Below are 16,884 nucleotides of genomic sequence, written 5' to 3' on the forward strand. Positions count from 1 at the left end.
GAACCAGGGGCAAGATGGCGGGGTGGGAGCAGGAACGGGGGTCCAGAAGCCAGGAGTCAAGAAGCCAAGGGTCAGGAAGGGGTCAGGAAGCAAGGAGGCACGAAGTCAGGGGTCCGAGGATCAAGTAGCAAGAAGTCAAGGGTCCAAGGATCAAGAAGCAGGGAGTCAAGAAGCTGATGTTCAAGGATCAGGAAGCAAGAAGCCAAACACAGGGAGCGTGTTGCTGTGGCAAAGAGCTGAAGGGAAATGCTGGCCTTATATCCCTTCCCAGCTCTTGCCACCAGGTGCTGTGAGTTACCAATCAGCCTCACCTGTGAGGCCGCGCCTTGCCTCTTCAGAACAAACTTAGGAAGGCCCCAGTCCTGCAAAGTCCTATTGGTCACAGGGCCTGGCTGCTGCACACACACCCGACAGCTATCACTGAAACCTTTCACCTAAGGAAGTCAGTCAGTCACCACTGACTTTTAGGAGGTTAGTTTAAACCCGTTTAATCAGGAAGATGTTGAGGTTATGAAGTGTGTGAGAGGGGGGAATGATATGGCTACTATTCATGGCTGGCCCAAGACATATTTTGGCTTGAGGCAAAGATCAATATGGCACCCTTCTCCATTCCAGATAAAGAAGCTAACTGGACTGGCAACTGAATCTTAATTCAACATTGCTGATGAGGTAGTGTGCACCACCAAACCCGAGGCAGAAAGCTAGTTTTGGGGGGCAGGACGCACCACATCCTCCTGTCCCAACTCAGGGGAATGGCTGAGGCGCTCAAGAGAAACAGCAATGGGGAGGGGAGATTATTGGCTCTTTCTTGTTTCTATAATGTATTTAGTGTCTTTATATTGTGATTTTATGTTGTGAACCACCCTGAGACCTATAGGTATAGGGAAGTATACAAATATATTTAATATAATACTAATACAAATACTACTACTAATAATAATATCCCCCAGCATCTGCCACTTGAAGCGGTTGCCTCACTTTGCCTAATGGCTGGGCCATTCCTGCTTCTGTTTTTTCTATTTTCTTGTTGTTTTATACTGTAACATTTTGCTGTGGTTTTTATTGTATCACATTGTATTATTTTAAATTGTAAACTGCTTAAAGAGGTCATTTGAGCAGTATGTACATCTTGGAAATAAATAAATAGGATTTAATCCACCCCACCTTAAACTCTTTGCTATCATTTTCTGCCAATTTTATATTGATTTTTTTATATTGATTTTAGGGAACTGCATTGTTCCAATGGCCTTTATCCTTTTACTCCTTGACTTATATGACTGTGCCAATGAGTCAGATCATCTAACTCACTTCTGTCTATTCTAGCTTAAAGAAGCTCTCCAAGGTCTCAGGCTGAGGTACTTTCCAGCCATGCTTCCAAAATCATATATATATATATATATATATACACACACACACACACACACACACACACACACATATACAGTGGTACCTCGGGTTAAGTACTTAATTCGTTCCGGAGGTCCGTACTTAACCTGAAACTGTACTTAACCTGAAGCACCACTTTAGCTAATGGGGCCTCCTGCTGTTCTCATCCTGAAGCAAAGTTCTTAACCTGAAGCACTATTTCTGGGTTAGCAGAGTCTGTAACCTGAAGCGTATGTAACCCAAGGTGCCACTGTATATATGAATGAAATGGCAGGTATTTAACCCAGGATGTGCAGCACACAAATGAAATATCCTACCCCTGAACTATAGCCCTCACAGAGAAGTCCAATACATAGGCTAAGCTACAATGTTGGGAAGGGCTCCTTTCAAAGCAAATTTATGTCTTAATGTCCAAAATCCCTACATTCCATAAGTTTTACTTACTCATCTATTTGAGAAACACAGTTTTCCACCTCTTTTAGTGCAGCTTGCAGTTTGCACAACAGTTTCTGATAGACGTCTTGTGTTTCCAGATCCTCTTCTTTTAACAGATACCTCAAACCATGGCCATCTTGTTGACCCAAGGAGTGTCCCGATGGAGCTGCCATAGTGGTAATTGTATGTTGTACATAAACCATGGGACTCAGTTTACCTGGGCAGGAAGGAAATAATATAGAATGCTTAAGTAGGTTATCAGGTATAGTTGTAGCCTCTGTAGTTGTAGCTCACTTATTTTGAACCATAGCAGATAATACATTTTCATGAATCCAGTGAATAAAATACTGAGTTTAAAAAAATAGTTTTACACATTCAACACATGAGCAATTTGATATTGAAAATCCAACTGTGCATAACAATTAATTCATTCTTTTGCAAATTGTCTGCTTGCTAGTGAAACATTAGTTCTGTTATTCAAGGTTTATAAAAAGTCTGTTTAAATAGCCCAAGCACTGAAGGATCAAACATTTTGGCAAAATCTGCCAGTGCCTAACTGGTTCTTAGTTTGCTTTATGCTAGGAAAAGAAAATGATTAAGGAAATGGCAGCTTTTGATACCATGCACTATGGTAGCTTCCTGAATCAGCTGTGTGGGATGGGTATTGAGGGCACTGTTTTGCAGTGGTTTCATTGCTACCTAGAGGTTCATGTCCAGAAAGTAGCATTGGGAGACTGTGTTTCAGCTACATGGTCTTTGCACTATGGTGTACCACAATGTCGTGTCTTGTCCTCAATGCTATTTAACATCTATATGAAATCACCGATTGTGGTCATTAGGAGTTTTGGGGCAAAGTCAATGTGCTGATGACACACAGCTGTACTTCTCCATAACATGTGAGTCGGGGGCAGCTGTGCATAATCTGGACTGTGTTTTGTGTGCAGTAGTGGACTGGATGAGGGGCAATAAACTGAACTTGAACCATGGGAAGATGAAGGTGCCATAGATTAGTAGTTACTGTATCTGGAAGATGGGGCAGTTGCCTGTTCTGGGTGGGGTTGCACTCCCTTTGAAAGAACAGGCTCAGAGTTTGGTGGTGCTCCTGGATCCATTTCTGTCACTGGGAATTTATGAGTGGCTAGGAGTGCCTTTTACCATCTGTGGCTGATATGTCAGCTATGGCCATGCTTGGGACAGGGATGGTCTAGCCATGGTGATCCATGCATTGGTAACCTTCAAGGCTTGATTCCTGGAATGTGCTCTATGTGGGATTACTTGGCTGCTGCAAAATGCTGCAGCTGATGTTGAGCATGGGCTCAAATGTTGAGGGGTAGTTTTCAGTCAGGTAGGTAGAGGAAGGTAGATAGCTAGAGCTCATATTGAAGCTTACCTTGGTCAGTATGTTTGTTTTCTTTTTCATGGGAAAGATGTTTTCTGCTCTCTAGCTGAACACCAAAAGCACTGCCAAGTGACGTTGAAGTTTTAGGATATGAGACTTCCATCACGTTGATATGGCAGTTAGTTGGGCAGAAGTCACTGCTGTGCAGTGGTGAGATCTTTGACTTTGCTTGCTTGAAAGTAGGCCAAGCTCGGTTTTTTAACACCCGTGAAAACTGCAGGGGCAGGGTAGAGTATATTAGCAACTACTAAAAGGTTTAAATATAGTTAGCTCTATTTACTTTTCAGATATGAGGAAAATTCTCTCACACACTTTAGTATTCCCCAACCTGATAGGTGGAACTGAACTGAAGTTTGACTTCTTCAAATATAACAATGTTCCTTCTCTGTGTCCATGCCTAACCTCATATTGCTTTTTACTGGAGAAGAGAGGAAGAAGATTGCAGGTGAGTCCAAGTGCTACTTCTATTCTAATTACTAACTATGGGAACAATAGTTTGAAAAGCAATTAAAAGCAAAATGAATAATCCTGTGGCAGCCTAAGACAGAATGAATCCTTATCCTATTTCATTAATTTAGATGTTTTTATTTATTTTATTTTACTTTTTTATTTTACTCTACATCAAGTTGGTGTATCTGGTTCTCCCACTCCTCATTTAATCCCTACAACAATCTTGTGAGGTAAAAACAGTGACTGGCCCACAGTCACTCAAGGAGCTTTTCATGGCTGAGCAGAAATTTGACCCCTGTCCTAGTCCAACACTCTAACTACACCACACTGGCTCCCTGCCTTTCCAGGAAAATCCCCATAAGGCAGTTTATAATCAGTGTTAATGCAGACTTTTAATTGATAGGAGTCTTAGCAGCAATTCTAACTAAAGTAGGTACTTTTTCTTACAGATCAATAGGTACAGTGCACTCCTACACCCACAAACAAAAACACACATCTATATTCCTGTGTGCAGCTTCAGTTTTGAATAAAATCAACAGATTATTGAGCTTGTACAAGAAATTTATGCTGTGCTGCGTTGATAATATTTCTGCTATGCTATGCTGATAATATTTCTATCCATGTATGTTTGTATGGCTATATTATACTTAAACTTGTGAAACTGGAACAAGGAGGACACAAGGACACTTAAATATGAAGAAAGGCAGTACAGTCAAATCTTGGTTGTCGAACATAATCCATTCCAGAAGACAGTTTGACTTCCGAAACGTTTGACAACCGAGGCATGGCTTCCAATTGGTTGCAAGAGCTTCTTGCACTCAGGCGGAAGCTGCATCGGATGTTCAAGTTCCGAGGAATGTTCAAAAACTGGAGCGTTTTCTTCCAGGTTTTGGGCGTTTGGGAGCCGAAACATTTTAAATCAGAGCCATCCGAGAACCGAGGTTTGACTGTACATTTTTCACATTTAAATCTCCCACACATTGTCTCCCACAGGTGCCAAATGGCTAGTTACAACTTAAGTCAAAAGTAAGTTCCACATTTCTTTTCATGCATGTGTTGGAAAAAGTGGCGACTATTACCCAGGCCTTAAAACTTCTCTGAGAAATAATGAGATAATAATAAGCACTGCAGGAAGCCACTGCATTTCTGTTTATAGATTTCAAACTTTCACAATGAAGCTAACAGCACACTTTTGTTACTATGGTTACATTAACCTCCCTAAAAGAAAGGCATAGCTATTCTTGGAATGAAACAGGTTACTAATAGCCATCAAGAACAGTAAACATTTTTGAAACGGCAAATTTGCAACATGATTATGGATTTTGGAAAGGTCTTATCTGAGAAGTTGATGAATATGTGGGTTTATAATAAGATAGTGTATCAGGTATAGTAATTATATACGCCTTCCCCTTGTGGTTGTGCCAATGTACTTCCTCCTGACCTAGTATGATCTTGCTATTCTTATCCTGGAAACTGCACATCACATTAAATTCTTGTAAAGTAGGCAAGAAATATGAAAAGCATAATGTATTTGGCTACATTGAATTTCTGACTGAGCAGTTAAAATACCCATCCGAGGCAGTCAAGTTGAAGTAAGGTGAATAGACAGACAGACAGACAGGATTTAATAAATGGTTTGCTAGCTATATTTATTTAGACTATGAAACGTTTTTGAACCATTTATTCTAAAGTCAAGTGGTGGAGTGTTAAAGTCTCTTTCTCTTCCCCCCGCCCCCTCTCTCTCTCCCCACTTGCAAATTGCAAACATTTGCTTGCCAGGTTCCAGTTTAGAAACATCATTTTAGTCCATAAAGCAAAAGACCCAGTTTCAAAGTACAAATGTAAAACTCTAATGCGTGTATAATTCTTGTGAAATGCAAGCAAAATAAAGGATCACTAGGGCAGGGGTGGGGAAACCCCTTTTGGCCAGAGGGCTGGGTCAAATAGTGGCCAACCGTCTACAGGCCGCATTTGAGCAGCAGGCTTTCAGCACTGTTTAGATTTGATGCCAAATGCAAGCTGCACTGATTTTGGACCCAGTCAGCAGGGATCAGCCCACTCAGGCGCTCCAGACAGGAGCTCCCAAATGGATCTGCTTCTGCCTGAAAGCAGCAGGACTTGCATTCGGCACTAACTAAACAGCAGTGAATAGAAGCCATGGCTGCAATGGAACTTTCATAAGGACATTCTTGGGTTCCTGATTCTTTCTTTGCAGCCACAACTTTACTTGTCCATGCCTTTCATCATATTACATCAGGTGAATGACCTGTCAATGTGGTCAGCCCAAAACAGTCTGTTGAGCAGAACTGGGAGGTCTGGCAAATCTAACTAGGCCTGCAGGTCAGGTTGCTCTCCTATCTATCCATTGTTCAAAGGGGGAATGGATAAAATAAACATTTGAAACAGCATAACTAACAAGATAATAAAATATTATTATAAGCATAGACATTTCTCTGTATTATGGCTGATTATTCCTTTTTCTTTAGCATCATTAATGTGCATGACATCTCACAAGGTGGACAGGTGCCTGACCTTTTATTTAACATAGAATTTGACCTAGGGGAGACAACAGAGGAAGGAGAAGGGGAAATGTAGGTAGGAGTAAACAGTGGGAGGGCTAGTATCTCAGTTACACATATTTAGTTCCAGCTGAGTATTTTTAATTTCTAAACAAAGTCAATAAATTTCCAAAAAAAATTTAAAAAATTTTTTTGCTCCTTACCTTTTTATAACTAGTGATCCTTCTGCAAATGTGCTCAATTTTCTCACTGCAAGTGGCACTGAATTTACTCTGAAGTTCAGTGGGGATCACTTCATTTAAACTATTTAGACTATTACAGTTTTGCACAAATTGCTCATCACTTTTTGCTAAAGCTTCGAGAATCTGTGAGTAAGACAAAAGCGGGTTGTGTTGCTGTCAACAAGACTGCCATTAGATATCAGTGTAAACAAACAAGTAATGCAGGACAATAAACATTTTTTCTTGCAGAGGATATTTCTTTTCAGATTTAAGTATGCTGCTTGTCAGCAATAGCTCCCAGATACTGAGCTGCAATTTTGTTTATTTATTTAATTCATTTATATACAACTTTCTATATGCCATACCTGCCTTCCTTAAGCACTAGTCAACTTGGCTATCGCTTCTTCTTCCTCCTTCTTCTTCCTCCTCCTCTCAATTCCTTTATCCCTGTGAGCTGGAACCTGATTACCTTAACACCCTGCCCTTATCATATTTGTATTGTTTAAAACAAACCCCAAGCTCATTACAATTATAAATAAAAGAGAACATGTCAAAGGAAAGGTGAATTTTTAAACCTTCTTCCTCAACCCTAAACAGAGGTATTAATTGTACAGTAGAGGCTTGCAAAGCCCATTGGCTGTCATTAACCAGTCCTCCCTTCACAATAACTTGGCAATATTGTTTAGAGGAAAACAGATCCAGGATACAGACTTCAGATCCTATATACAACTGCAAAATATGCAAAATCAAAAATCAGAAAGCCTAATAAATTAATTTATTCTATGTGAAATAATATTTTATTGATTTTTGATTGGAATTTGGTCACAGTAATTGGGAATTTACTAATCACCCAATTTTTGCACACATTTTAATTATAGTTATAAATTATTATAGTTGCCCTAGAACTGAAGAAGTTAGTTCATGTAATTATAGACAGAAAGCTTTTAAACTCTTACTTTCTGAATCAGCACATTAATTAAAGGTTTCTAATTGCTTGTAAGAGTTTAATTTTCTGCAGGTTTAATTAATAATGCAAAACATACCTGCAAACGTAATCCCTTGGTTATAACTACAAAGACTGCGGTTAAATCATTACTAAGACTTCTGCACCCTGTTCTTGATTTTCAAAGTATTATATTTTTACCAGCTCTAAAATATTGCATTGCCATACGGTTTCCTATTTTTAAAAAATTAAGCTGCTTATTAATTAGGCTTCACAGCTTTGGAGAAAAGAAATCTACGAGGATTACTATATCCAACACTCAAACACAGCTGCCCTTCCATTGTTTCACATTACTTCTATTTGCTACAAGGTGACTTACCAAGCAATCCTCTGGTTCAAGGGGTACAGCAGAGGTGGGTATACCTTCCCCCTCCCTATTGATGGCTTTCACTGGGTGGCCTTGGGCCAGTCAGCATAACCTACCTCTGGATGGTAAAGACTGAACAAAGTAAAGGTGCCTTGTGCACCTAGTTCCAGGAAAAAACTAACTCACTTCTTCACCCAGAATGCAAAAGGCTTTTTTTTACAGGGTCTGGCCTGGTATCTAAGTGATGTTTCATAACAAAAAACATGGGCAGAGTATTCCTGGAACATTATGACTTCAGTTAATTAACTGTCATGCCACAGGGCTTTTTCTCCCTCCTTGTATCTTGTATTTCCTCATTTATTACATAGTTTTAATTTATAATTATTAGTTAATATTTCTGTGTGAATGGTTTTGTGGTGTTTGCTCAAAAGGCAACATGAATATACAATAATTAAATAAATGGATTCCTGGGAAAACTATATATCTCCCTTACAAAAAAACCCACAACTTTTGTGGGGTATGGGGAATGGTTGGAAAGGTAGTGAATGTTTCACTTCTTCAGCATTTGTTGTTTTGAGTTTAGAAGCTCAATTTATGACTACACTACGACTTAATTTTCTTTCTGGGTGAATGACCATCATTCATGACCATCAATAGGACACAGGTCACTGGCAAAGAATACACTTGAGATTAAATTACAATAATCATATCCATAAATCATATTCATAAATAGGGTGTGCTGCTTCAGTGATCAAAGGAACAATAAAGAACTAAACAAATAAATATTTTATGTTTCATACCTTTGCAGTCAAGCTGAAAAAGCCCTTTGGTTCAATCATCTTTTCCAAAACATGGCATTTTATTCCCGCCGTGCTGTCATACTCATAAACTACACCATATTCCAGGTGAACATTATCAACAGTTAGACTGACATGGTCCTTCCGTCCATCAATTATTGCCATAGTATTAAATTTGTCAATTACTTCTAAAAACAAATTTAAAAATCAAATTGTTTTGAATCCTATTATGCTTACTAAACTAACTAATATGACTAAATTAACTAATTTACTAAATAAACACCTATTTCATTTTGTTAATGATTGAACAGGGTGAGTCAGGTGAAAGAGATTGTGGTGCAGATACTGTGTCTCTGAAACATGGTTCATTTGTTGTAAAGGGATTTAAAAAATATTATCTGCAAACCAAAGCTGTAATCACAGTAACAGACAACCAAAATATGAGTATGCCTTGCTGTTATTCTGCACAATCCAATATGAAAATAAGCATGCTTAAATCCAGGGTTAGGGAATCTTCTGTATTGCATTAACAAGATAAAAATATACTATGATAGCAGATATGTAATAGCTAATAAAACCATGCAAACAAGCAATAACTGCACTTTAACTTGTACTTTTAATTGTATTATACGAACAGGTGAAAATTGTGTTTGCTTTGATAAGGGTAACATCAAAAGCTCACCTTTATTTTGCTTAATAACAAAAAAACAAATAACCCTACCTTCTACTTTGCAGTCAAAGGCATCTCCTCCATCTTCCCCCAAGGGTTTGGGGTTTGTTCTTTGAAGATCTTCCTGGGCACTCTCAATACTGTTATATACCCACTGAATAGAATCTTGCTGTAGGAAAGTAATAACAATGATGAAAGTTTTTACTTTACACAAGGTTTTACTTTACACACACACACTAATTCATATTAGCATTGCCAGAGAAACCGTGTTTTTATTCTAGATGAACCAAAAAGGAGATTTGGTATTTTACATTTTTAAGTCCCCTAAGCACACACATCCTTTTTGTGTGTGAGAGAAACTCAAAAGAGGGCAAACATATGCAGAAGATATTCTTGTTGTGGAATTCCCTCCCAAGAGAGGTTAGATTAGTTCCTTCATTGTTATTATTCCATGGGAAGGCTGATTCAGACAGGCCTCTGAAATTTAAGGTACAGACAATGCTGATCACTGGGATGCTGTCATTTTACTTGCTGGTTTTAAATGTTTTGATGTGTTTTAAATATTGTTTTTAGCTAGTTTGCTTTTATTACTTTATATTTTATAATTTAATAATGTGGGTTTGTGGAAAATTGCCCTGAATCCCAACTTGGGAGAAAGGCAGGATATAAATATATTAAATAAATAATAGAAAGCTCTTGCTTGCTGGGTGTTCACCACAAAAATTAACAGATGAGAGAGAGGAAAGCATGGTTTTAAATTGCATTCACTGTAGCAAGACTAGATCACTTCGTCATTTGTTTTACTTCAAAATTTGTTCCCAGATATGTAGAACTTTGCTGGACTGGCAATCAAAAAGTGAATGCATCCCAAAAAAAAGTTAATTAATTTACTTAATATATTTGAAATCAATCTCATGCTGAGTTACTGAAACATTACATCCCCCATAGAAGCTTATATCACCCGCACTTAAATGCAGCTGGATGAGCCACAAAAATAGCTTGTGTTCTGATAGAATTGAAAACATAGCCTCTAAAGGGAAACGTGTGGGATGAAATGAAAGTTAAGCAAGAACAGCAAAAAAATACAGTTTTGGCACATTGCTCCCATAAACTAGAGCTTAAACTTATTTCTCTTTCACGATCATTGCAATTATATTCATGAAGAATTCAAAATACATTGTATTTACCAGATGAGGTTTAAATCGGAATTCCATTTATATTTTATAAAAGATGCATCATAACAAATGGTATGTTTTAAATCTTAACTTTATCTTACAACACCCTGTTGCCAAAACTGTCAACACAAATCTCCTGAAGATTCGTATATAATAGTGAAAACAAAGAAGATAATCTATCAGAGTATTAAATTTAAATATTGCTTATTTGATTACATCTTGAGCACCTGTTGGCAAGGTACATTCACCAAAGCAAAGCAGGACTGTTTGGATACATATTTATTCGGTTCTTCAGAAAATACCCTGGGAACCAGTGCCCTTGTAGGATTCTCAAGATCATCAGTATAACCCATGGTCATTTTTTTACCAATATAAAGCTGTTCAGAAGTGCAATAAGTTTTGTTTAACTACCGTTAAAACGAAACCTATTGCACTTCACTGGAGCTTTATGACCAGCCTTTGTCTTATCTCTAATAATCCTTCTTTGGAAAGGTTACTTAAAAGGCTGTTGGAGGGCATATTTGGCACTAGGTCAAATTTCTTTATATCCCTTGCCTTTTTTTAGCTAAGTTTTTCACCCTGCATGTGCTGGTTTCGGCTGTAGATAATTTTCCCTGAATGCTGGAAAGGAGTAAAGCCTTCACAATAATCTCCCTACATCCTGTTCCAAAATTTTTATTTAAAATTGGTCCTCTTTGACTTCAGCAGAACTCAGTTCTAATGTGTGGTTCGAATTAGATTAGACAACAGCTTTAGAATAATTGACTATTATATATTTTTAACGTTCATTTGCCAAGGAATGGAAGTGAACTGTATTTTTTGTTTAAGTAGCATTAATAATAAATAAGTAAGCACCATCCTTACATGCATCGGACGTCGGTATTTCCTGCAGGCTGTGACATGGGCAATAACACTTGCATGAGTTTCTTTGCTGACATTAATCCCATTCACTTTAATTATGCACTGTCCAGGGTGGAGGCCAGCAGCTGCTGCTACGGTTCCTTGAAAACAGTTAGAAAAATTGCCAAGTTAGAAATTTCATTCTGAGGGGAAAAAATGCTTGATTTTATAATTGCTTGATTATTCAAGAACATGTTAAATTAAACCAACACTGTGATTCAACAGAATATGTACAAGGTGCTTTACATTAGAACCCCCCCCCCTATAAATTGTTGTGTGATCTATTTTGATAAGGTTATCAACTTGGTGGGAACTGGACACCTCTGGAATTAGTAGCCAATAAAGCAGGTCAATAAAGCTGACAAACAATGGTGACCATGCATTCAATGATGAATTTACACACAACAGCACCACTTGTACTTAGATGTATACTGGTATTTTGTTGTTGCTGCCCCTTTTGCCCATTTATATCTATCCTAATCCTAAACATGTCAATCTGGAACTTGTTTATTGGAAAACCTAAATTCACGTATGCAGGTACGTTTATCTGTCCTGACCTCACAAAGGAGTCAGAGACAGTGAAAGTCACAGGGCTCAAAGGCTTCTTAAGAGTGCATCTCAATGCCGCAAATCATGGCAGCTCAGCAGAATATAGAGAAATACCATGTTTGTCTTACCTATGATCTAAAAAAAAGCTCATAAATGTTGGCTTATTGTTCATAGATCGTTGCTGGGAAACAACAGTGAGCCTGGGTTCAGATGACGTGCTTACAATGTAGTGTTGCCAAGAGCAGAGAGGAGCATAGCAGGGACTTCTGAGCAGCATGCACCAGTGTGCTGCTCATGCATGTTAAAACCATAGTTAAACAGTAGCTATGGTTTAATATGGTGTGTGAAAACCACTATAACCTTCTTTCATCACTACTATTCATAGAACAACTATCAAAGCAAATACCCATCAAGTATTGATCATATGACTCAGCCATATATATCTAAAGTAATTCCATCTACAGCTTTCTATATTCATGGAGATGGTTTTATTTGGAAAAGATGTTCACAACTACAATCCACTTAAATCCCTCTGCCTACCTCTTCCAACAGCATGGACAACAGAAGGACCAAAGCCTCGTATTTGGAATCCAAGGCCATCCACAGAGTCGGGGATCTTCACTGTCCTGAGTGCAAGAGAAACATCAGGGTGGAAGATCCAAAACCAGTGTGCTTATTACATTTATCAATTTTTACACAGAATATAGCAATTTACTAATAATAAAACTATTGTTATTATTATTATTTAAAATTCTACTAAATTCTCAAACAATGAATTACACATGAAGCTTAGCTTTTGAGAAGGGGAATAAGCACTGATGAAGATAATAATAATAATAATAATAATAATATAGTATTTATACCCCAACCATCTGTCTGGGTTTCCCCAGCCACTCTGGGTGGCTCCCAACAGAGGACTAAAAACAGAATAAAAATTCAAGCATTAAAAACTTCCCTAATAATCAAGGAACCCTGCTTATTCCAGAAAATGCCCTCTTCACGTGTTTAACCTATTGAATATTTATTTGGTGTTGACAAAATGTTAAAAAATAACAGAAAGAAAAACTTAAATCACATTTTCTGATATATTGATACATTATTATTATTATTTATTATCGATTCATAGTCTCATCGTTATCATTATCAACAACACTAGATATTCCTTACTCTATGTACAAATAATTTTAATTACTTAAATTCTTGTAAGTCCTTTCACCCATTAACGTTTACCCCCTATTCTGATCATTAAAATTTGGCAAAAAAGTGTTTCCTCTTTCCTTTTGTATCTGCATGCCTTTGCAACACACCCTCTTCACAATTTACCAAACCAAAGTAACAACTTACTCCCTGGGTTTTGTGCTCACAAGCACCCTGAGGGGCTTTCTGCTGCTTAAACATGCTTTCAGAAAGTTATCCACTTCACTGAAGGGTCTCAGAAAAACTAGGTCACCATTAATGGCAAAGATCTTTTTCCCAACTTCCAGACCTGCCATCTAGATAAGAAAAGATAAGACATGCACAATTGTTTTAACAGAACTAGTGATGTACTAATTTCCTTTACACAAAGGAAGATGCTGAGATGCTTGCCATGTGAGAGTATGCCCACAGCTATGAAATCTACACAATCCACATTATTTTTGGAGGTCAAAGAAAAATCTCTGTTTTGTAAATTTAGAATTATTGGAAGCATCACTTTGTTATTTATAATATTTATGCAGCCTTGACAGAAGTGACCAAGAAGTTTAAATTATTCCATATTATCTATCTTGACTCACCTTTTTTCCATTTATTGAAAACCACTTTGCTTTATGGAGATATGCATTTGAAAGCACAGAACTTACTGAATATTTAGGTTTGTGGATACAGCTCAGAAACATACAGAAGCCCAACAGTACCTTCAAAATATTAATTCTTTTGACTGAAAACCTGAACTGCTATATTACAGAAGCCATTCACATCCAGTCAGTTTCATCTTGCAAAGAAAGTGCATACAGCTGCAAGGCTCTGTAATAAATGGAACTACTCAGGGAATATTTCTCAGTTTATTCAAAAGTTAAGCGTTTGAATGAAGGCAGAATAACAACCTTGTATTGACAACCTTATCACCAATAACCTGTTTCTCTTCCGAAATTGTTCCCTGACTTATGAAATGACAAAGAACTTTGTAGAGCCAACTTTGTAGTCCTGTACCCACTTATCTGAAAGTAAGACCAACTAAAGTCAATTGAGCTTACTTTTGAGTAGACATATATAGTTAGGCTCGTCCTGCACAGGTATGTTTCTTGCGCTAAAACAGAGTTGCTCAGACTTTGTAAGAATATCTCTCTGTAAGAATATATCTTTGTAAGAATATTTCCTGTGACTCCCCAACCAAAAAACTTGACCACGTCTTTGCAGCAGCTCTATACCAGCTCCACTCATACCCAACCCCATACACAGACCACTTTAACATATCCCCATGAGAAATTCCTCTTACAAAGGCTTGCTCCCTGTACCAGCTCATCTCCAGCAGAACAGTCAACAACTCATGATCTCACTCCTTCCTTCCAACGATTCCAGTGTAGCAAAACCCACATTCTGGGAAATTTGAGCTCTGGCTACCTATAAACTTCATACAAACAATTCACAAGTGGGGAACCGCACTAGGAGTTTTCTAAGTTTTAAAAATATATTTGCAGACAGGAATATCTGTGAAGTAAAATAACCATGTATTACCTCAGCATTTGATCCCTTCTCCACTATTTTAATAATTGGTACTTTGTTTTTGTCTTCCAAGCCAAAACCATAGCTTCCTTCAGTTGATTTAATCTGTAAAAGGGAAATTGACACATATTGGGGAAAATATTTAAAATACATTTACATTAGAACATGAGGTGCAATCAGATGAGACTAAATCTTGACAAAATGGAGGTCTTGTCTGTTGAAGGAGCAAACACATAGCTTTGGTCTTTTCCTTGTTCAAGCATTGTTACTGGAAGCCAAAGTGGTGTCACTGTCATTTAGTGTCTATTCCAGCCACACTGGTTTGCCAACTACAATCTTTCCTAGACCAAGGAATGGTCACATTAATCCCTGCCACGTTAATCCACACTCTGCTCCCCCCCACCCCCCTCTTCTTCTGCCAGTGACTGAAGCTGCAGGATTTCCATGGGTTACCTGTCTGCGACTGACCCCAATTTGAGAAGTTAATAGTAGCTTATTATGCCCTTAACAACTTTAAGATCCAAAGACTTGAAGGAGCGCCTCTCCTTATGCCTGCCGATGTACTGAGTTCTGCAGGGAAGGCCCTTCTTGTTGCTCTAACATTGGGTGCAGTGTCACAACTTGGTCCCAGCTTGCTGCATTTTAAATTGTGGTTGCATCTAATATTGGCTTTAAATTGTTATTGAAATTGTTATTATTTTACTGTATTGATGCTTTGGGCTGTAACCCATTCTGATACAAGTGATGAAGGGCAATTTGAAAACCAACCAACCAAATGTAAATAAGATTAAATAAATGTTGCCAAGAGCAAACTGTTAACACTTTGTGGTTTATTTAAAATGTGGCCACCTAACAACCTGTACCTATGAACCTCAGTCCTGACAAGTATAGCCAACTTCCTGACTGATGTCACCATTGCTCTATGTCAACACACAATAGGATACCTCAATCTATGTTGCTTTCTCACAAAAAGCTTCCTCTTGTAGATGTATCTTCTGCTGGAAAGTAAAAGGTGGCAGAAAGGATGGGGTAAGACAAGGGCTGAAACGGGACTTAAGCTGACCGGCAGCTATTCAAGATGGATGTTCTTCATCCAGTCTAAGGTGCCGGAGACTAATTCTAGGCATTCTGTGTGCCTTAAATCTGTGCCACCATGTCACAGCTTGCAAGAGGAGGGAACTTCTGACATGATCTCTGCAATGCCATTACTGCAAATGCCCAGGATTTGATTCCAGTTTAGCAGAGACACAGGGAACCAATGTTGTTGTTGTTTTGTTTAATGGTTGTTTTCAGTATTTCATTCATCTGTGGGGTTGTTGTTTTTTTTTCAATTAGCCAACCCAATACAGAAAGGAAAAAGCATCAGTGTGATGATGAAGATGATGAAGATGATAAAGGACTCTCAATCAGGCCCTAAAAGGCTGCTAAATGTAACCTGGCTTCTCATCCAGAGAAACTCAGTGCTCAGGAACAGACTAAATTGCTTAATCATCAGCTTGATGGCCTGTCAGTTATTTGTCTGCTTATCTGTCTGCTGGAACACTCACACATCCACCTTTCTGTCTACCTGATTATTTCTCTGCTTGACCACTTGCTCAGTCACCTGTGATACCTGCTGCTTGCCTCCAGGCCACTAGCCCTTGCACTAAGATATGACACAAGTCACTCAAAAAGATTTATATGACTCCCCAGTTGCTGAAAAAAAATATATTACCCGGGTCACCTAATCAGCTTATAAAAATAGTAGCCAAAAACTCAATATACAATAACAATCATCAGATGACATTCAGAAGAGGAAGGAGGAAAACAACCCTAGGAATAAAATTCAAATAAATGCAACAATAAAACCCAGTGGAAGTGATACCATATTGATACCAGCTTAGGTGGAAGTCTTGGGTAAAGAAAAAAAAGCTTGTTATTTTGTGCACCAAAGAAAACATCCCTATCAAGTGTATATTAAATGATATGTGTATGCATACACACATGTATTAATGCATGCACACATACTTCATTAAAAAAAAAAAATCTTACCAGCAGTGATTTGGCTATTACATTTTCCACTACTTTTAGATCATGTTTCATGAGCCTGTGCTTCATGTTTGAGCCTTCCATTTCTTCATCAGCAAAAAAACGAAAGAGAAGTGGTTCATCTTTGAACTCACTTTTTTCCAGCACTGTTTGATATAAAAATAACATTATTTTTCTGTGATGCCGCAAACTCATTTTGCTATTGATATTCTGATTTTGCTTAAGCATGTACAAGTGAAACAGCCACATATTGCTTCCCTGTGCCCTCTTCCTCTCGTTTCCCCTATGACAAATTCTAGATTTTATGCTCCTCACAGCAGAGACCTGTCCTGCAGGTTCTAA

General features: G+C 38.1%; 3 protein-coding genes across 7 annotated transcripts in view; 2 read left to right on the forward strand and 1 right to left on the reverse strand.

The window, feature by feature from the left end:
• CPA6 (carboxypeptidase A6) overlaps positions 1-16,884 on the forward strand; it is a 396,768-nt gene that overhangs the window by 227,618 nt on the left and 152,266 nt on the right. The gene's annotated exons all lie outside the window — the stretch shown is intronic.
• The window catches only part of LOC308481347 (uncharacterized protein), an 81,247-nt gene that overhangs the window by 52,778 nt on the left and 11,585 nt on the right, over positions 1-16,884 (forward strand). The gene's annotated exons all lie outside the window — the stretch shown is intronic.
• The window catches only part of PREX2 (phosphatidylinositol-3,4,5-trisphosphate dependent Rac exchange factor 2), a 110,045-nt gene that overhangs the window by 33,338 nt on the left and 59,823 nt on the right, over positions 1-16,884 (reverse strand). For 3 of the 4 annotated variants that reach the window (XM_081013262.1, XM_081013263.1, XM_081013260.1), the window contains 10 exons: positions 16,546-16,688; positions 14,527-14,619; positions 13,156-13,304; positions 12,352-12,437; positions 11,218-11,363; positions 9,239-9,356; positions 8,521-8,705; positions 6,393-6,554; positions 3,212-3,434; positions 1,831-2,038 (listed from right to left, as the gene is read on the reverse strand). In XM_081013262.1, coding sequence (XP_080869388.1) covers positions 1,831-2,038; positions 3,212-3,434; positions 6,393-6,554; positions 8,521-8,705; positions 9,239-9,356; positions 11,218-11,363; positions 12,352-12,437; positions 13,156-13,304; positions 14,527-14,619; positions 16,546-16,688 — 1,513 coding nt within the window. The remainder of the gene's footprint in view (positions 1-1,830; positions 2,039-3,211; positions 3,435-6,392; positions 6,555-8,520; positions 8,706-9,238; positions 9,357-11,217; positions 11,364-12,351; positions 12,438-13,155; positions 13,305-14,526; positions 14,620-16,545; positions 16,689-16,884) is intronic. The other variant, XM_081013261.1, reaches the window with a different exon arrangement.

Source organism: Podarcis pityusensis (genome assembly GCF_964106645.2).
Source record: "Podarcis pityusensis genome assembly, chromosome: 7".
In the NCBI taxonomy this organism is placed as follows: Eukaryota; Metazoa; Chordata; class Lepidosauria; order Squamata; family Lacertidae; genus Podarcis; species Podarcis pityusensis.